The sequence below is a fragment of the Rattus norvegicus genome, chromosome 14, assembly GCF_036323735.1.
Source record: "Rattus norvegicus strain BN/NHsdMcwi chromosome 14, GRCr8, whole genome shotgun sequence".
Classification (NCBI taxonomy): Eukaryota; Metazoa; Chordata; class Mammalia; order Rodentia; family Muridae; genus Rattus; species Rattus norvegicus.
The window spans coordinates 77,457,584-77,479,584 of NC_086032.1; the positions used below are offsets into that span (position 1 = coordinate 77,457,584).

The following is a 22,001-nucleotide window of genomic DNA, read 5'->3' on the forward strand; positions in this document are numbered from 1 at the left end:
TATTTGAGGAGACTGAAGAAATTGTCAGCAGATGAGGTAGCTAGGAAAAGGAAGTCCCTAGAGGAGGCCTTGGAAGGGAATAATTGGTCCCCAATTCCTACCTCAAAAGCTGCAGCTACAGTGGGGCACACCTATAATCCCAGCACTTGGGAGACGTGGCAGGTGGGTCTCTGAGTTCCAGTCCTGCCTGGTCTATAGAGCAAGTCCAAGGACAGCCAAGGCTACACAGAGAGATCCTGTCTCAAAATAGCAGTCTGTAAACATTTCCCCCATTTGTGTCCTGCTGGAAAGAATGGAGCTGCTCTACCAAGGCTGATTGGTCATACAGGACTGGGACCATTCCAAACTGTAAGCCTAGATACATCTCTCTTCCTTTTTAGTTTTGTCAGAATTAAAATCATTTCTGAGTCAAAGAATGGTATCAAAAAAATGAAAAGATGACCAACAACATAGGAGGAGTTACTTGCCAACTCTGTGGTTTGAATGAGATATTTCCCTTAGGTTCCAGCATTATTTATCTCTGTGTTTTCCGGTGAATTTGGGTATCACCTAAAAATTTCAGTCACGATTGTCTTGACTGGGTAGGACAATCTGAATGGCATTGCCCTATCAATCTGGACTCTTTTGATTGCGAATGGCCCTGTTCATTTATGCTCTGATTTCTATCTATGGCATTTTGTAGTTTTCAAAGTAAAAATCTTATGCTTCCTAAAATTTAATATTCCATGCTATTTAGGATGGATCATGTAAATTTACCTTCTTCTGCAAACACAGCGTTCGACATTGGTCTTTATTGGTTGCACTGTCCTTGCATTCTTAGTATGAGCCCTGTGTGTCTAGGATGTATATTTTATACATTGCTAGATTTTGATTTAAGTTTTGATTTTTTTAAAAGTCTTCTTTGGATGTCTGTTAAAATTAACCAATGATGCTATACTTTTAGTTTATTTTTAAAATGTGTGTATGCTATATTTAAAGTATTCTCCCTTCCCATGTTTCCCTGCTTATTTCTAAATTTGGGACCTCTTTATATTCTAAATTTATATCTAAATATATATTGGATATATAAACTATACACATACACATATATGAATATATATAACACATATATGAATATATATACACATACACATATATGAATATATATATACACATACACATATATGCATATATATATATTTTCACTCTAACAAAGGATTCCTGCAGGGAAACCACAGCTAAATCATATGAGTCTGTCCTCTGCCTCTGCCTCCCATTCATAGGACACTTTGCTTGAGAACATGGGACCAAGTGGCTATATATTGAACCATGTGAAGTTGTGAACTTAGATAAGCAATGCTGCCCCTTAAGTTGTATCACGTGGAGCTTGGATAACATGGAAGGGCTTGGAAAACACAGTCGTGGGGTTCCAAGCCAGGGCTTTTGAGTCTACAGATTTGGAATAAGACCTGATGTTTGGTGGTTTTTGAACAGGACCCCAGGGGGTTCTGAGGTAGAGATGGAGGTGTCGTCATCCTTTAAGAACGTCCTAGCCCTCATGCCTCTCAGTTCAATCCCAAACACGGAGACAGAATGAAAACTGAGTAACGTGTGTCTTTAATCAAGAAGCTTGCAAATCTTTATGAACTTCCAGGGCTTGATGCCGAGGAGCTCTGTGCCCCATAGCACCTTGTCTGACATCTTTGGAATCCTCCTGTCTTCACATGATTTTGTGATAAGTCCATAACAATTGAATTTTGATAGCACTTATATAACTCACTTCAGAGATATTCCTTATCTTTGTTGACTGTTTCAATCCACGCACATGGCCCAGGCTCCGTGTGCCTAAGTGTTCTTGGCGTTCTGTTACACATTGCTTATTTTCTGCAGAGACTGCATAGATGTTTTTGTTACGTCCCTGTCTAGTATAACTGTCGCTCCAGTATGTCTTCTTTTGAAAACCGATGTTTTGTTGTTAGAAAAATGATTGATCTTTTTATGTAGTGAGCTTGTGTACTGCAGCTTTGCTGTCACAGTTCAGGGAAGGGGGAGTGTGTGTGTGTGTGTGTGTGTGTGTGTGTGTGTGTGTGTGTGCGTGCATGTGTGCGTGCGCGTGCATAATCTCTATTTTCACATGGCATCACCGTCTCTATTAGAATCCAAATAAACAAATGTCTCTGAGATAGGTGAGTTTAGAGAAACCATACACCTAATATTTGTTGCACTCTTATGCACATTAATAATAATCATGCTACCTGAAAACAGCAACCATTCTATCTATTTCTAATCTGAATGCCTTTTTGTTGGTTTGGTGCTGTGGCTGACTTCTTACAGGGTTGCTGAATAATGTTGAAAGTAAACATTTTAGGAGGAAAACGTTCTGTCTCTCGTCACAAAGCATGAGATGAGATATGAGTTTCTTTGGACATATTTATATTATTGATGGTGTTCCCCTCTGCTCCTACATAAATAAGGAAAGATGTAATAGCATCTCAAACCAGAAAATGAGGGGCACATGAAACACTCTCAAGAACAGAAACGTTTGGCCATAAGACAGAAAGTGATTTGAAACGATTTAATTCATATGATTATTCTCTAATGACAAAAATGAACGTAGGAAATATTTGAAATTCACACTGTGTATGAATACATTTCTAAGTAGTTAGAGGAGAAATAAATGACAAAGGAAGCCAGGAAATGTTCCCACATTAAGGTTGGAACAGAAATTAACCAAGTAGAAAAATGTACAATTAATTAAAAAATGAATAGAACTAAAAGTTGGTTCCACGAAGTATTCATAAAATCATCAGCCATCAGTTAGAGACTGGGCAAAAGAAGAGTGAACGATGCTCCAATTATCAACCCCAAAATGAGCCAAACAGCATTGCTGCCTGAAATAGCAGAACCATAAGGACATAATGTCAAGTATTCTATGCCCCCAAGTTAGATAAATTAAACAAATTAGGTAAATTTATAGAAATATTTAAACCACTAAAGTTTGCACAAGGAGGAACAGAAAATCAGAATAGATTTCAATAAGGAAGACGTGTATTGCTAACAAACTTGCAGTAATGTAAAAGCAGCCCTGTAGGCAGCCACACTGTTGCGAGTTCACAGGGAGCTTCCCTGTCATATGTAGAAGACACAGTCTTGAAGCACCACGTGCCCTGGTCCTCAGGCTCTTACCTGACTACTGACATCACCAGTTAGCATACCAGTGTGGACAGAGGAACTCTCAAAGGCCACACTCCTGGATGAAGGGCTATAGGCCATTGATAACAGCTAGGCGGGAAGGAACTGGTCTTCCAGAGGGATAAACCCTTGTTTATACAATACCAAGTGGTGATCCATAAAATCGTACACACGGCACTAAATGGATTCATCAAATGTGTGTGAGAGTGTGTGTGTGTGTGTGTGTGTGTGTGTGTGTGTGTGTGTGGAGAGAGAGAGAGAGAGAGAGAGAGAGAGAGAGAGAGAGAGAGAATGAGAGAATGAGAATCTTGACCAGCTTTCCCTCCCATTCTTTTATTCTGACTGGGACCCAGGCCTCAGAATGGGACCACCCACATTCAGATATGTCATCTCCCCTCAGTTAATCCTCCCTGGTAATGCCCTCATGAACACCCGCACAGTTGTACCTCCTCATCTCCTAGGTGAATTTAAAAACTGGAGGTGAGAACAGCCAATATCCATCACAAAAGCAACTAGTAGGGACTAAGTCAAGGCTCTGTTGAGGGATCTGTATGTGTTGTGAGGAACAGAAACACCATCAAATCACTGGATCTGCAGATGGTTTCAGACCAGGAAAGTAGGGCAGCGGAAAAAAAGCCCAGACTGGCTTAAAATCATAGGTGTCAGGACAGTGGGGTGGAGGTTCTAACATGAAGCGGAAGTTTAGGCTCTTCCAAGATGAGCTAAGATGATGGGATGGGAAGCAAAGATATGAACACAGGGTAGAGGGGGGATTTCAGGTAAAATTCCAGCAGCTACACCAATCCCATGACTGGAACAGAAAGGAAGAAGAAATGAAGAAATAGATTAAACTATCACAGCAGGAGCAGGATAAAGGCTGTCTGGGAACCCGCAGGCTGATCTGGGAGGCTTCCTAAGCCTCCTGGGGGAATCTCCACCTTGCTCAGTGTGCTCAGGGAAGTTCCTGGAGTGCCTGAATGGGGAATTGCTCTGTTGGATTAAAGCCACATGAAATTGCCACTTCTATGTCAAAATCAGAGGAGCACAGGCAATTTCAAACCGCTCAACCCCATTTGTAGCCAACAGTACATTTTTCCACTCTTGCTAACACAGGGGATTCTATTTACAATGCCAGAACAGAACACATTATTTTTAACAAGAAGATGTCAAGAAAGCCTCAAATTACATTCAAAAATCAAAGTAGTGACATGTCAGAACCAAGTGAGGTCATTAGTTTGAAAAGTCACATTAAACACACATTGCTAAGGGGGTGCTGTGGGCCTGAGGTAGAGCTGATGGGAGCGCTGTCATGTCGCCACAACCCCCCAAACACCCTCAACTCCAGTGTTTTGTTCTGAGGGTGGAAATGGTTCAAACACTTCCATTTAAAACGTAGCCCTCTGGCCTTTTGTGTTTACATTGCCCTACTTTTGATATTATAACATAATTTCACTGCACCTTTAAAACTCGGACACTTGGATTGATAAGGAATAGACCAAATTTTTTCTATATAAAATGCGATAGGAAATCTGTTCTTGATCATTTTCGTTCATTTTTCAGTACTAGACTTGAACCCAGGGCCTCAATGAAGCTAGGTAAGCCCTCTACCTCAGCTTCATCCCCTGCTTTGCTTGTTGCCTTTGAGATAGGGTTTCACTTGGGCTGACCCTGACGGACGCTGCAGCCCATGCCAATCTTCAGTTTGTCATCCACCTACATTGGCCTCCCATTTTGGATTCAAAGCCTGTGCCACCAAGCTCGTCTTGGGATGGTGTCTTCACAGAGGATGGGTAGTTTTCACAGCAGGTCTTAAGTGTGACGCAGAGGTGTTAATATCCTGGGTGAGATGGCTTTTCCTCTCTTTTCTTTCTTGCCTCTGCTGTGCCAGCTGCGTGAAGGCTCAGAATCACTGTATAATATGTAATAGGACAACGTGTAAGCCTTGAGACTACTGAGACACAAGAAAATCTGCATTTGTAGACAAGCGGTAGGCAAAGGTCCCCAGCTAGCAGTAAGCAGTGGGAGCCACACACTTGCAGTCACTTTAGCCTCTTTATAAGATTTCTGGGCTCTTTATGAGGATTCCCCCAACCTCATGTTGTCTCCTTGACATACAGGAGACCAAACATGGATGCCCAGCTCCATTTGACTTCCTGAGATAGGAGACGGGAGTCAGCTTCCTGTGAAGAAGTAACAGCAGCCATCACGTCTGAGTAGTTCGAGGACTTTGTGGCTCGAGTCAAATTTAAACAGTAAAAGTGTTTGCTATTGGGAAGGTTATTAAAAACGTTATTAAAGATGTCTGTGTATGGAGCACAATGCCGGCTTGATAAGCTCCTTCTATGGGTACAATGGGAGCTGACAGGGAGCCTGACATCCCATTATTGGATTTCTGTCGGAGACAAGACTATTTTTAGGTCCTTCCTTACAGGACTTTAGATAGCCAAGAGTCACTGGAGCCGAGGGTAATGGGTGAGGCCTCCTCTCTATCTGTACCGTTAGAGGTGGTGCTGGGTAAGGAGTGATCTAAGGCAATGGCCAGTTCTTTACACTTGCAGGCAACACACAGTAATGATACAGAGCCGAGTGAGTTTTGAAGACCCATGATTGTCCAGCTTCCTGACTGACATCCTCAGAGCCATCTCCAGGTACTCAGTGGCTTCTGTCTCAGGAAGAAAACAATGGAAAGACATGCAGCAAATGCCATGAATGCTACAGATGGCTGGCAGAAGTCTAAAGCTTCCAGGTTTCCTGCAGTGCCTTCCTGAACCTTTCACGCTTTCCCTTGTTACTAACAATGCTCTTTCTGTGGCATGGTCACTGGATCTCAGCCCCAGGCACGGGAGATGTAGGCTTGATGAGTCAGAGTATACAGGACAATTGGACTTATGTTTTATCCGATCTTTGCCCTGGAGACTCCTTTCTGGATACTTCCTAGGTTGTTATGTCTCTTGGTTGGCTGATCTTGGTCATAAGCAACACCAGGTTGGTAGTGGAGAGCATGTCACATGTCTTGGGAAATCTGATCTAGGACCTAGGACTTTCCAGCCTCTCTTGGGTTTTGTCTACTAGAAATGTGATGGTGGTAGTGGATATGTCCATAGCTGATGGTGCTGAGTGTGGAGGGATGGTCTGTGTCCATGAGTGTGCCTGAGATGCAGAGACAGACTGGGTCTGACAGATGCAGGGGAATGTCCATGTGCTACCACCATAGAACATCCAGCTTTAGACTTGAGTCTTAGAGGGCTTATTCAACTGTGACGTAGACTTACCAGCAGCTTAAGAAATGGGGGTTGCACAACAAGCCCCCATTCCATGTGCCAGGTACTAGCCTGGAAGACGGCAGTCACCTGCAGACAGGTCCCAGAACTAGTTGTGGGGGAGCAGGGGGAATGCTGCCAAGCAAGGCTTGTGCTCACTAATAGGTCACTCTGCCTCCCAGGCTGAGTGAGAAGGGGGAGATTAGAGAGGTAGCTCACACTGGTGCAAGTCTATGGCTTCTGATAAGGGGGAAGAAGCACGGGGTGGTGGGGTCTCATAGGCAGCAGCAGAACAGAATGCTCTGCATCTGACACACAACTTTCTTCCCCATCCTTCTCTCTCCACAGCTCTCAGTGCCATGGACCACATACCTGGCTGGTCTGCCTCACATCTCCAGTCACTTTAGGAGTTTGTAATCTGCTCCCTCCTGAGAGCGTATGATTCTTTGAAACCAGGCCAGGTACAAGGACCCAGTGTTGAATGCTACAGGTCCCTGTGCTCAGAGGGTCCACCATGTAGTTGGGAAAAAGACCAGGAGAATGGTCCCAAGACTGTAAGCAAAGGACCCTAGAGCCCTGGACATGACTGGGAGTTCTGCAGGTGGATTCTCACAGCTCAACCCTCAGCTCTGCCACTTTCTGGCTGTATCGTCTCAGGATTGCTTAGGCTCTTAGAGCTTTAAGATCCTATCAGGTTTTAAAACCAATGTAAGGAATGCAAGTCCTTTGGGCTCAATGGTTTCAGAGTCTTTAGTCCATTATGATTGGGAAGGCATGGTGGAGCCATGGCATGGCAGCCAGACCAGAGAGAGGAAGCCTGGAACTGGAGGAGGGGTTACCTTTGAAGGCCACCCTTCCCTTCAAAGCAGATGTTCTCTGTATCTCAAAGGTTTTGTGTCCTCCCTGGTTGGGGAACAAGTGTTCAGACACACAAGCCTGTGGAGGACATTGTACACTCAAACCACAGCAGTGCTTCATTATGAGCCTCACCTCATAGGCTGTTTAGAGGAACAAAGTGATTTCATAACATATCTGGGAAGGTGGATGGTGCCTCATCTGCATTATCATTATCATAGGACATAAAGTGGTCACACAACTCAGCCTCTGAGGGGCAGGGAGGGCGTCTTCCAGAGCAAGCATTAGTCCAAGCCTGTGACTCCCAGCCTCGGCCTCATGAGCGTGTTCAGAAATGGGGGAGGGGTGGGAATGGGGGACTTGGCTTACCCGTTCCATGACTTTCACCCATGCAAGGCTACATCTGCCAAATGGGACTGAATCATCCCAGTCAAACTCCACAGGTTAAAATAAAATCCTTCTTTAATTTGTTATGCCGACCAATGTTAGTCACATAGTCATGTACAGTTTACCACACTAAAACCTCTGTGCAAGCCATTTCTATCTGGTTTCTGTGCCAAGAAAAATGCATGCTGTTCATTGTTCAAGACACTCAGAAGAGACAATTTCTGCTTCTAACACAGAAGTGACCGACATTTGAAATGATAGACGTGCATACTATGATTTGATCATTATACATTGTCAAAATATCATACTATAGCCTATGAGTTAAGTGATCTTGTATTTCAGTCAAAAAGTCCTGCGTTTCCTAAGCAGCTGTCTATTGCCTTGTCAACCATGAGTCAGGTTATGGTCGTGTTTCTCTTTCTGGGGAGGCTTCATGCATTTTAGGTCCATTTTAGGCAAGCAGAAAGGATCTTTAGGCATGAATTAGGGGGTGGTTTTCTCTACCTCTATTTTCTCGGATTGTTGCTTTTAAACTTTAACAATTATTTTAGAAGTATTTTGCCCGCATGCTTAACCATGTGCATGCAGTTTCTGCAGACACCAGAAGAGATCACCAGTTGCCCTGGAACTGAAGCTACAGACAGTTGTTAATGGCCATATGGTTGCTGGGAACTGAGCCCAGGACCTCTGGAGGAACAGCTGGTTCTCTTAACTGTTGAGCCACTTTCCAGCTCCCATTTTCTTAAGTTACTTGTTTGTTCTTTGTCATGAACTTTGGGTATAGATAGATAGATAGATAGATAGATAGATAGATAGATAGATAGATAGAGATATGTAGATATAGATATAGATAGTTTTGTTGTGTTGTAAATTTCAGAAATCATTTGCTCCTTTTAGGAACAAAATAGGAAATCAGTATATCTAAAAGTAATAATAATTAAATAGGAGGTATGACACTGGCTTAATTGGTAAAATCACTCATTGTGTAAACAGAAAAGCCTACATTCTATCCTCAGAAACGATGTAAAAAGCCAGATGTGATGATACATACTCATTATCTCAGCACCAGGGAGTGAGGAGTGGTAATCCTCAGGACCTGCTGGATGTCAGTCTAGCCTAATCACTGAGCTTCAAGATAATAGGAAGCCTCTCAGAACCCAAGGTAGACAGTACCTGAGAGGCAACATCTAAGGGTAACCTCAAGTTTTCCTGTGTGTGTGCACACATGTGCACATGAACCTGCACACATGTATAGACACACACAGACACACACAATAACAAGCATTGTATTCTTCACACTGGCCCACTCAGCAACCAGGCTAGGGTCAATAATGTCCCCACACTTCCCAGCCATCTTTGTGCTTGGAGGAGGATCTAATTATCCAAACTTCTCCTCAGAAGGTCTGTGTCAGTGTGTGAGAGCACACTCTCTCCCATCATTTCCATGACAATGTGCAGCATTGTGGTGAGGGCATAATTGTTATTCTAGTGCAAGGAGGAGCAAGAAGGACAGAGCCACCGAATAGCACAAAAGCAAAGGGTGATGGGAAGGCACTCTCTGTTCTCAGCAATAACTTTGAGTCTCCTTGGGAAAGCAGGGTCTATGGCCTGGAGCGAAATACGGATCTGTAGCAAGGAACAGCCCAGCTTGAATTATTGCTTGAATGATGTTCTCTTTGCGTTTCGGTTGTCTCCTTCAGGATTCATCCCAGTATGCAAGCTTCTCTCTGAAACCTAACATCGCTTCCCCAAAGGATTCTGGCAGGATGTTTAATAAGATCCCTTTTGACAGCCATGCAGTGACCAGAGAGCATGGGATATGGGACACACTGGCTATAGATGTGATGTTCCATGGCCCATCATCTACCAGAATGCAAACTGAGCTTCCACAGAAGACATGTTACAGGGATCCTTTTAAGACCTTCCACACAGTAGCAGAGTCTCATGCACACGCGCACGCGCGCGCACACACACACACAGGCACATGCATACAATCAAATAGCTCATTTAGTTCTGCTTCGTGTGAGCGTGTCCCCAAAACTCTTGTGTTGGAGTTTTACTTCTCAGTCATATGTGAATGGCATTTACAAGCTCAGCCAGTGGGAAGTAATTAAAGGCTACACGAGGCTCTGGATACAGCCCTTGTGATGCCATCAGTGGCTTTATAAGAAGAGAGAGAGTGACAGCTATCAGATCAGATAGCTCTGCATTGGTATAGGGTGATCTGTCATGCCTGATGCTATGAGATCGCCCCTTGAAGTCCTTGTGCATTGTCACATATGTGCAGGTTCTTCTATCCTGGAGTTTAAAAATGAGTTCAAGTTTTCGTTTGCTTCAAAGACAAACAAATAGTAAAAAAATTAAAATTAAATTCCACACTAAGACCTAAAGTCTTAAAAATGCCAAGGTATTTCTGGCTCATGTTCTATATCCAGCTGGGCCTTGCTGAGCTGTTCTCATTTGTGGTTATCTAGAACATCCTCAGGGGCATGGTGGTTCATAAAGGGCTGGCCTTGGTGTTAGTCATCAGTGGGACTTGGCTGTAACCACTGGCTAGTGACTATTGGGTTAGGATCTGGGCAGATTCCAAGAGCCAGGAGAGTAAAAAATCGTCACTTACCCTAAGTGCCTGGACTTGGGTGTCATAGGACATCACCGTGCTCAAGGGTTCCGGGAATGATTTCCCTGCAGAGAGCAATAGCATGTGCAGAGGGTACGGGGGATTGCTGGGGAGAAGGATGTGTCTTCAGAACTATGGATTACAAATAGCTTGTAATAGCATGTATTAGTCAGCGTCCCATTGCTATGACAAAGTACCTGAGTTAATCAACCTTAAAGGAAGAAAGGTTTGTATTGGCTCAGACTTTCAGAGACTGTGATTTCAAGTTTGTTTTAATAACAGCATTCGTCCTTTAGGCCGTACTTCCTAAAGTCCCATCACCTTTCAATCATGCCACAGGCCTGTCACCAAGCTTCCAAAACACTGGGCTTCTGGGGATCCCCCCAGATACATGCTGTAACAACGTGGGATTAAAGCATGAGCTAAAACCATGAGCATCCAGCCAGTTAAGAGTCTGTTTGCCTGACAGTCTGGGAATTAATGTTGAGACTCAAACCTTCCTTATTGTAAGGAGTGACCCCACAGTACAGAGGCAGAATGAGACCGGAAAGCAGCCTGCCTCCACCCCCCCAACAGCATGGTGCTATTGACAGCAACAGCATCCCTCTGGGCTCCAATCTGCCTTGCTGTAAAATGGAGTGCTAGCCCCGAGGACACTAGAGATGTTTCCACCCCGTAACCTGTGTCCCTCTGTGTTCCTAGGTACTCCTTCCAGGATGAGGAAGACATGTTCATGGTGGTGGACCTGCTGCTGGGCGGGGACCTGCGCTACCACCTACAGCAGAACGTGCACTTCACAGAGGGAGCCGTGAAGCTCTACGTCTGTGAGCTGGCCCTGGCACTGGAGTACCTGCAGAGGTACCACATCATCCACAGGTAACACTGCTGGTAGGAGACAGGGACGGTGATAGGTGGCAGGTGCGGTGGGAGGTGGCAGAAAAGGATGTGTCCTGGTGTTGCTGAGAATCTACAGTGCTGAACAGCTTTGAGATTGTCTTTACATTCCCAGCAGAGGGCAGGCTACCATGTGGCCTGAATGGAGGTGGACCATGACCACTGCCTGTCCATTTTGTATTATTATTGGTAGAGTACAGGGCTAGCATTTGGTCTTAGCTCCTCTCTCCAAAGGTGTTTGGGGTGACCTCAAACAATGTGACTGAGCCTGGAGGGAGAGATTGTGACATCAGGGGTTGTCTGGGATACCATAGACTCTAGCTCTGAGTCTTTAAACCTCTCCTGTCCCATATTGACTCCTAGCAGGATGCATAAAAGAGGCACCTATCAGATATTCATGAACATCAAGCTAGGAGAGAACAGGTTACAGAAACATCATATCAGCAGGGGTGGAACATGGCCCTACTTGTGAACTGGGAGCGATGAGTCCACTCTTGTCCTTTGAAATTAGCGCCATGCTCAGTGATGTGCTTTGCACTGGCTTCCTCTGCTGGTCTTGGGCTGTAGGTAAATGGCATTTCTGCTCTATGGGGTACCTTAATCTTCAGGCCTGTGCCTAGCAGCACCACAGTAAGGAAGTGAGTTTGCTTGCGGGAGCAGCAGTTCCAGGAGGGGCTCAGGAAAGTAATGGAGTTCATGATATCATTTTATGGAGCAGAGGGAGGAATTAGAGGGGGGGGCTTTACCTGTGGTCACCTGTGCACATACTATGTCCCTGTGATCCTCTTCTAACTTAGAAAGTTTTAGAAAAACTTGGGAAGGGCAAGGTCTTGGACTTCTTGGTCATGAAGGCAGATTAAACACACCTCCCACACCATTGCATCCACACACAGGAGCCCGACCCCTACCCTCACTCCCATACACTTTCCTACATTTTCTCCCTTTTAAAGTCCCAACTGAATGACAGGAAAGAATGTTGTTCTTTTTAAGTTCATAACAATGGAGAAAACTGAAGGAGACCATCACAAGACACTAGGGAGCCAGGAAAATGTGGAGTGGTGCAGAGGACATAGGACAGCATATACAAAATTTGAGGTGTATTTCTCAGGGAGTCAAAATCGTTATACACTACAGAATCCCCCAAAAGGCTCAGCCATCCCCAGAAATCCCTATGGATGGAAGGGTGTGGAGAAAAACAAATAAGCTAAAATGAGAGGCAGGGGTTGGTAACCTCCTGGAAGGACTGGGGTTATCTTGATGCCCCACAGTGTCTCCCACTCCAGGCCAGTCAGCAAACAGAAGAGAAGAGAAAATTGCATGAAAGACTGTGCTCATGCACACGGTCCTAGCCAGGTGCCATCCTCCCATACACAGGGCAGCAGGCTCACCTAGATGACTGACTAAATGCTGAGAAAATTCTGCGGGTCAGCCAGGTGCTGCTGGGCACTCAACCTCTAAGCAGGCAACCCCAGTGACGTCAGTGGAAATAGATTCAGCCAAGAGGAGAGATTGTGACATCAGAGGTTTCCTGGGATACCTTAGACTGTCTCTTAGGGTCCCCACCCAATTCCTTATTAGTTCTCAGCTGGTTCATAACAAGGAAGGACTATCAGATATTGGGGAAGTCTTCCCATGTTACAATCTGAACATCAAACAGGAGGCAAGCAAGATGGCTGACTAGATAAAGGTGCCCACAGCTATGCCTGACAATGAGCTGATTCTCAGGACCCACGTGGCATAAGAAGAAAACCAATTCCCACAGGTTGCGCACTCACACACACACTGAGAGAGAGAGAGAGAGAGAGAGAGAGAGAGAGAGAGAGAGAGAGAGAGAGAGAGGAGAGAGGGAGGGAGGGGAGAGAGAATAAATATAATTTAAAAGAAAATTAAGCAACGATCAAATAGGGGGAAAGTTAGGAATAAACAGTGAGTCCAAGAACATCAAAATAACTATTACCAATATCCTAGGTAATAGATTTTTTCCCATGTGTACTTTTTAAAATTCAGAGGTATTTAGTAGATTCTGGAATTGAGTTGGTGAGAAAATAAATTCACTTTTTAAAAGTCAGTGATAAAAGAGTACGGCAGTTATTCACTCTAGGGACAGCCTAGGATCCCCATTCACAGCCACTGTCGCTTACTGCATGCTCATTCTGCATTTGATCCCTCACCAGAATTACCTGAAACGTGAGCTAGCCAAACTATAGCACACCTTTGAGGGCTGGTAGGACAGCCCAGTGGGTAGGGTACCTGCTACAGGGCCTGATGACCTGAGTTCAATCACCAGGACCCCCTAGGGAAAAGGAGAGAATCAACTCTTGGAAGCTCTCTGACATACAGAGAGGGGGGGGGAGCACACACACCTGTGTATGCATGCATAGACATGTAAATAAATGTATTTTTAAAATGCCAGATTCTGTGGCAATTTTAATCCTGCAGAAGCAGGCAAATCTCTGAGTTCACGGCCAGCCTGGTTAACATGGTTAAGAAGTTCTTGGCCAGGCAATTCCACAAAGTGAGACACAGCCCCAATTATTAATGCTAATACCAGTAAAAATATTAATTCCAATAAATACTAATTAAAACCATTACTAGTAATAATTAAGACTAAACTAACATTACTTCATCAAGAAAACAGGCATGATGAGTGTGTCGGAAGGACTGAGAGGAAACTCCTCAGATGTTCATTTTCAGTAGTGGGAGGCAGCTGTCGCCTGAAGTGAGCAGGCTGGAGGCAGAGCTTGTATCCACAGCAAACAGCTCATTCTGCAGTTAGAGTCTGAGCTAGAGAAGGGTTAGGGGGTGGGGCAGTGGAAGGAACTGTTGCTGTGTTGTTACAAAGTCTGAGAAGCGTTTGTCTCCTTCAATGTTTTCAAGTGTATTTTGATACAGTAGCAAAACCGGAGTTGGGCGAAGGGTGAAGACATGCCGGGAGAGTTCTAAAAGGAGTTGGAGGAGAAGAGGAATAGCAGAGCTCTGGAGATTATCACTAGGAACTGAGGCTCAAGACTTTCACCATGGCTTTAGAATGTGGGGCCCTCTGGCTCTGGGGTCTGTGTTGGAGCACCCTACTTTTGGTAAAGGCTGCTGGGGTGAGCTTACCTCTGTTGGCTAGGCAGCCATCTCTGATTTATCTAAGAAGAGGATTTATTTGTTTTGTCTTTTGAGGCAGAATCTCTGTGTATAGTCCAAGCTAGCCTTTTACTCAGGATCCTCCTGCCTCAGACTCCTGAGTGCTGACACTGCAGGCTTACACCACCACCTCTGGCACACGGAAAGAACTCCTTCCTACAGGCAGTGTTCAGGAATTCTCAGAACCAATCCTTGTGCTCCTTGTGTAGAGAATAAATGATCTCTTTCCCAAACTGGCTCAGAGTCTCTGGACATTGCTTGACATATAGACCCTGGAGTCCCAGATTGGGACAGGGCCAGGTAAGACAGAGAATAGACCAGCCCTAGTGAACTACTTGAAGACCCCCCCCCGACTATTCCCAAAGTGGGCAGCACCCACTACTTTGAGCACCCATAGAGGCTCTGCTCACACTTTACAGAACACTAGGGACAGAAGATAGACAAAATGTTAAGTTCCCAGGTGCAGGCAATCAGTGTCATCGCAGTACAGGTCACGGAGTACAGTAGGTATTTAATAAGTGTACACACTTTGAGTTAATGACCTAAGGAGACCTAAGGAACTGAAATAATTTGCTCAGCCAGGGGATTCTCTCCCTGGCATGCTCTTCAGTAAACCAATACTAGGATCACATCCAGTCACTCGGTCTGCATTGAACAACACTGTCTGTGTGCCAGATAGTGAGTTGGAAATGGATTCACTCATATGTCCACCGCCTCCTCCTTCTATCCTGAGACATCCCTGAGTGCCCACTGAGACTCAAGGTGGTCTCAGCTGGCTCCCAAGTGTTCTGTTGAAGCCAGCTCACAATCCCAAAGACTCCAGACAACAAGGGCAAGATCTGGGCCTGTGGATCAAGGACACTTGGGGGAAGGGAGGGTGCCTTCAGCATGCTTTACCTAGGTGGTGATGTTTGCTGGTGTAAAGCAGTCCAGAGAAATGTTCTCTGAAAACATTGAGTGTGTGTTTGCTGGCGGCGGCAGAAATCACGCAAACCTCTGCAAAGACATTTGGCCACACAAGAGTCAAGCACCTTTTACATATTCATAAGCTTTGATCACCTTTTACACACTCGTTATTGACCAGCAAATTTCACTTACCAGAATGGACTCTTAAGGCTGCAGCCCTGCTTGCTTCTAACATTTCAAGCCTAGGGCTATTTGTTACAGCACCACTTATAATAACCAATAATTTGGAAATAACCTGAGGGGAAACGTTGCCTAGTGCTGCGCACACCCTTTTAAGAGGCCGTGAGGCTAGGATGCTCCGGTGGGTGCTGCGAATTCTTTCTACACTACTCAGAGAAGATTATAGCATATAAACTGCACGACTATGTAAGGAGAAGCCTGCCTTTTAGCAGCAAGAGGCTGCTTCCTGGTGCGTCGGGGTTGGAGGGAGATTTTGTGTGGTTTCCCCGTTCTGCCTCTTTTATTTTGAATTTCACTTTAATGAGTTGCTGTCTCTCCAGTGGAGCGGAGTAAAATGAGTTTTCTTGCTACAGGAGAAGCCTAGTCTTTAGGCAGACGGCAGAGTTGTGCGAGACTGCCTTGGTTTAGACAGCTGTAAATGCTCCACCTCTCTGTGTCTCCATTTTGCTGTCTTTGAAATGGGCTCCTTAGAGGGCAGAATGCGATATTTAACTCAGGCTGCATGCTGCATTGTACTGTCCCGAGCTCCTCAATAAGGTCAGTGATAAATATAGGATAATCCTCCCATTAGTGGCTCCAGCTGTCAGGGAAACCGCATTGGGAGTGTACCTCACGCTGATCAGAATGGTGGTCACTAAGAAAACTAAAACAATCACTTGGCATAAAGCCAGGGTCAGGAAAGAAAGAGGGAGAAAGTGAGAAAACCTCAATACACTGTCAATGTAAATTAGACCAGACACTACGGATAACAGTGTGGAGGCGCCTCAAAGACTAAAATTAGATCTGCCATATGGCCCGGCTATACCACACCTGGGCACACCACAAAGGTACTTAAACTCCCATATTTATTGATACACTTTTCATGGTAGCCAAGAAATGAAGCCAGCCTAGAGTCCTATCGACTGAAGGCTGGGTAGAGAAAATGTGGTATATTATACACAATGGAATTTTACTCAGGTATAGAATAAAACTGTCATTCACAGGAAAATGATCCAACTGTAAATTATCATGCAGAGTGAATCAAGCCAGACTCGGGAAGACAAGTGCGATAGGTTCTGTGCAGATTTATACAGATACAAAACAGCATATATGTATGCGTAGCATGGACTATCAAGCAAAAGTATCTGGAAGAACAACAGGGACCAGAGAGAGGGAGAAGAGAAAAAGGAGGAGCAGGGATGGGAAGATGATATTATGCTTAAAAATATTCTTACAAAACCCACTGTGATGTGCTATGAATAATCTGTAGGAAACATATACAGTAATTAATCAATTTTATTAATCAATTACACAGTAATTAATGGACATTAGATAAAGCTGTCACGACCTGATTTATAACCTTAGCAGCTCTATCTCTTTTCCCTCAATTGTATTGAAACTAAGTAGCCAAGAAGCATGACAGTTAAGACCTCCCCCTGGTTATCCCCAATTATCTGTCCTTTAGTGTCATAGCAATTACAATATATATATACATATATATATATGTATGTGTATGTGTATATATATGTATATATGTATATATAATACATATAATGCACATATATGTAGTCCTGTGGGCAGTCATTTAGGATGAAGATTCTAATTATATTTCAAGGGTAACATATTTCAAAGCTGCAGGACTGTGATTCCTTTGTTCCAGGCCAGCATTCTGAAGATTTATGGCTTCGTGCAAACTGAGAAGTGAGATACACGAGAATCCAATTTATCCTTAGAAGGGTTGTCCCATCCCTTGGGTACAAATTGCATCTGCAATTGGGTAGAGAGTGTTTATGTTAGATAATAAATTTTCGAAATAGGGCAGGTCTCAACTTGATGACAAAGGACATGGGGTGAAATCTGGGAGCAGAGAACAGATCTCTTCAAAAGCCCAATGAATCAGAGGCTAATTCACAGAAGATGTTCCGAAGGAAGAACGAGGTGGCAGGAAAGCGGGTCAGCATTTTCTGAAATGTCAGCATGCTGCGAGAACACGAAGGGTTTTAAAGCATTATTTCTGTGATTGCCCCACAGTTGAGGCCCTTGCTGGGTGGAATCTTCTGCATCTTCACCCAGACACTCAACACGACGTGATGGGAAAATCCCCAAGATTGGGTGTTAAGACAGAAACAATCAGACCCCCGAACCCCCAAAAATGTTCACTTGAAAAATACAGTTTTTTTTTAAAAATACAGTTTTTAAAGGACACTTCCACAGTCTTTTTAAAATATTAGCCATATTGAAGTTCTTACCACCACATTCTGGGACACACGTCTGTATATGCACATGTATACATACTTGTGGTTGCATGTATACATACATATATTACAATCTGATGCAGCCTCTAACTCCCCCATGCTAAAAGTGGGGGAATGTAAGGATGAGATGAATGTGGATTGGAAGAGATGGCGGGAGGGGGACCCTGGGTTCCTGGCAGTCTAAAGCGTGGGCTGTTATGCACGCATACCACTTGCCTGGGCTAGTGGAAAAACCAGCCTTGGAACTATGAGGAACTATGACTAGTGCGGTTGGTAGCAGTTGTTTTCCAAAGGGAAGACATGGTTCAATACAGCGTTAACAGGTCATGGACAAATGAATATTTTACCTGTACTTACTTCAAGCCACCTTGTGAGGAACCTGGGACTCAAGGTCATCAAGTGTGGGCTTCAGCTTGTAACAACTGTCATCAGGGCTGTAGAAGTCATTTTCCAAGTAAGACGAAGACTGAGATGACGGAAATGGAAGCTGGGACATATTTCCATGGTTAAAGTTTGGTGGCTCCTGTGATGGAGCTTGGCCTAATCTCCCTGTGCTGGACTTGGCATCCTGTGCAGTGCAGGAGAAGTTGAGGTGTTCACACACTTACCTAGCCAATCATGTCTTTTTCCAGCCATACATCCACTCATCTATATCTCCTCCTGTCCACCCATTTATCCCACCTATGTATCAGTCCATCCACGGATCCACCTATGCATCCACCCATTTTTTTCCAAATCAACTGGTAAACAAAGAGGGAAACAAGATAGGCATGCAATATCAATCTTGTCATCCACACACATGAACATACATGTCCACCCAATCATTCATGTGTCCACACATGCAAACAAAGAATATGAGTTTGCCCTTCTTGGTCCTGTGATTGTGGTCCTCTGGGATGGGACTGAATCCAGGTTCTTGGTGGTATGTCTCTTTGGAGATTCAAGACAAACATCGTACTTTAGTTGCACACTGGACCTTGGCACTAGGGCCATGGCCATAATTGCCTGTAAAACTTACCTTTAGATTTTGATGCTAAGACAAAATGATGTGCTTGCCAGGATTGTGAAATATGTCCCAGTAACACTCTTCTCTCTGGCAAAGAATTATGAGAGTAGAAGCAGTCCCAAGCCTCCCTATTGTGACTTATCCCTTTGTCTCTATATTAATTGATGCGATTGCTAATTGTGCCACATGTTAGCTGCACGTTTTCCTGGGTGAGATCTGTTCCTTTGAAGTGTTCATCCTGTTAGTTAACATAGAAGAATTCAATTTTCATAACTAATTAGATAATTCTCCTTACTATGGAGCTAAACTGCCTCTTGGTATATTCACATTCAAGGAGACATTTCCCTAGAGTATCTCTTCTTTCTCTATGCCTGTGGAGCAAGTAGGGGGGTGTTCTCTCTCTCTCTCTCTCTCTCTCTCTCTCTCTCTCTCTCTCTCTCTCTCTCTCTCTCTCTCTTTCCCCACATGAGTTAACAGCAGACCAACTCAGCCCTTGCTGTGCATATCTTCCTGATTCAAAACTGAACTTGAACACTTTGGTTCCTGAAATGTACTCACAGATTCCCTGGTGTCCATCAGATAAAGCTAGAAAGCCTGGACCTGTCTCTCAAAGGATGTGGGGTGACTTCTTAGCTCCCTTCTTGCCTCCTGGTCAGTCCCACTAAACTACCATGAAAAGTTTTGCTGTGACTGATGAATTCAAGATAGTAGGAACATGACTGAAGCCAGCTTAATAACAGAGCTTTTTATTAAAGAAAGAAGAAAAGGAGAAGGGGAGGGAGGGCAGGAGGGAGGGAGGGAGAGAGAGAGAGAGAGAGAGAGAGAGAGAGAGATGATCTAAAACACTGACCCTTCTAAGAAACAAAGATAAAATGAGAATATAGCACCAAGAACAAGGCATAAAATCATACACAGCCAGCTTTAATTTGTAATGTAAATGACACTCTTAAAAACAATTTTAAAATTAGCCCTCCAGGTGCTCCAAGAGTTACAGAAGGATTGCCCTTATAAACATAAACGTCATAGCTTCGTCTAGCAGGACCATAATTTGGTGGCTTGTTGTCACTGCTAGGCTTCTGTGAAGATGACTGAGTGTTGTTACTGACTCAGGAAAAGGGTAAAATTAGAAACCCATGCTTACTCCTGTTATCTGAGGGCTTGGGAGTCTGGAGTGGGAGCATTGTGAATTCGAGCACAGCCTGGGCTACATAGTGAGACCCTGTCTCAGAAAACAAGAAACAACCGAAACATTCCAAATCTGAGCACAGTATCTACCGCTGTGGATTGCTTTCATATGGCCATGAATCTGAAAGGCTGTAAGTAGAGCATAGGGCAATCAGTTCATTATAAATATCAGGGATTTGGCAACATAGATATTACCATAAATGTGCCAAAAGTGGGACAGATTTTATAGCCAAAAAATATGAAACAGAACAAAGGTGAGAGTGTTCCTCTGCCTTTACCTCCACTACCATCACTGAAGATATCATTTCCTTAGATAATCTTCTCTTGAGAATTTACCCTCATTCCAAGGCTAGTCTCAGCTATCTGAATATTATCTTCTGTCTGTGAACCACCCTAGCAGGGAACAAGCTCAATGTTAGAGATGAGGGTCCTGTTGTCCAGTGAATAGCCAGTGCTGTCTATCCACAGGGCAAACAATGGAAGGTGCACTACTCCCATGAGCACCCTCCTCTAGTGGCCAACCACCTTGGGATACTAAACACACATGTAATTGTCTTCACTGCTTCAACACAGGCACCGTGAGGAATAAAAATCAAATCTGAGTCAGAATACGGAGAGTTTGTAAAGTCACCATGCCTGATATTTTGCATGAGAGAGACAGAGAGCAAGAGTGAAAGAGTTGAGGAGATCTCTGGAACCCCTTCATCAAACAGGCTCCCAGTGAGCCATCAGCAACGTTGCTATTAGCCTCACACTGCCCTGTGTCCAGCTGGACCACCACAACCACCACAGTGCAATGAGATCTCTTCCATCAAACTCATACATATACCCCAGAGAAAACTGGTTCTTCTGGAGTCACATGCTCATCAGAGCAAATACTAAACTAACCCCCCCTCAAGACATACCCCAAATGAATTCCTATACACTCCAAACAGAAACCACTGACCCTAGAGGACTGAGCCCGTGGAAGTCTCTAGGACCACAGTGCAAAGGGTTTCTTAAAAGGCACAGAAGAAGTGGGCAAGAAACCACAGAAAGCATGAAAACCCCAGCCACCACCACCATGCACCTTTAAGTCTTCTTGTGTTGAATGTCATCTCAGCAACTCCAGTCAATTCTTCTTAGAAAGTAAAACACAGATTTTGTCAGGAAGTCTCCCCACACAATGTCATCCCTTTCCCCTCTGTGTCTCTACTGAGCTCTGCATACATCTAGAAAGTTCCATATTTATACATCTGGTTCCTACCTCAGACCACAGTTTGAGGTATTCGTGCACTCCACTTTGCCAGCATTAAACACTGCCTAGTACACAGTAAGTTCTAGATATTTCTAGAACTGAGCTAGTTTGGGCAGCAAGAACCTGTGACTTTTCTCTAAGTGACACTCCAAGTGCCAGTTACTTGCATTTTAAGATTTCTTGGTATTTCCTCACTCCTTGTAACTCCCTGAATGGTTACGAAGCCCCACACCCACTGTTCCATAGCAGGAAGGGGATGGGAGCTGCCAGGCTGAAGAGCTTTCTCTGTGTGAAAAACCTCAGCTCCAAGCCTGAAAATGTACGTCCCTGTGGTGAGTGGCAGTCGGTGGAATTTATCAACATTTCTTGTGGCAGATTGGAAAGTTAACAGGAATTTATCATCTCCCTGGCTCTTACTCATTTTCCAAAAGGGACTGATTAGTGAGTCAGTGGAATTCGAGCATGTGTTTACCCATCTCTGGGGTGAGCTGCTGAGACTCAAACTGCTGAGGATGGGGACTTTCCAGGGCAGCCTTAGAGGAAGCTGGTTTAGAAGCTGACTCAGGACTTCACCCTCGTTAACTTGTTTGCAGAAGCGTGGGAGGGCAACCGCTGTGGGCGGACTTTTGATGAGTGCCCCACCTAGGTCTGTCTCTATGAGATGCGCATTCAGGAGGTCGGGAGATGCTTTCATCAAGTGCTTGACACAGAAGCATGAGGAGCAGAGTTCGGATCCTCAGAAGCTACTACAATCTCTGTCATCGCCTACAATGCCAACGCTGAGGGAAGGAAGACAGGAGGATCCATGGGACTTATTGGTCAGTCAGTGACCTTCAGGGACAGCAAGGGACCTTGCCCAAAAAAAAAGATGAGG

At 44.4% G+C, this 22,001-nt stretch overlaps 1 protein-coding gene across 3 annotated transcripts in view; it reads left to right on the forward strand.

Moving 5' to 3' along the window:
- The window catches only part of Stk32b (serine/threonine kinase 32B), a 262,047-nt gene that overhangs the window by 156,909 nt on the left and 83,137 nt on the right, over positions 1-22,001 (forward strand). For all 3 annotated transcript variants that reach the window (XM_039091947.2, NM_001107224.3, XM_017599197.3), the window contains one exon: positions 10,996-11,169. In XM_039091947.2, coding sequence (XP_038947875.1) covers positions 10,996-11,169 — 174 coding nt within the window. The remainder of the gene's footprint in view (positions 1-10,995; positions 11,170-22,001) is intronic.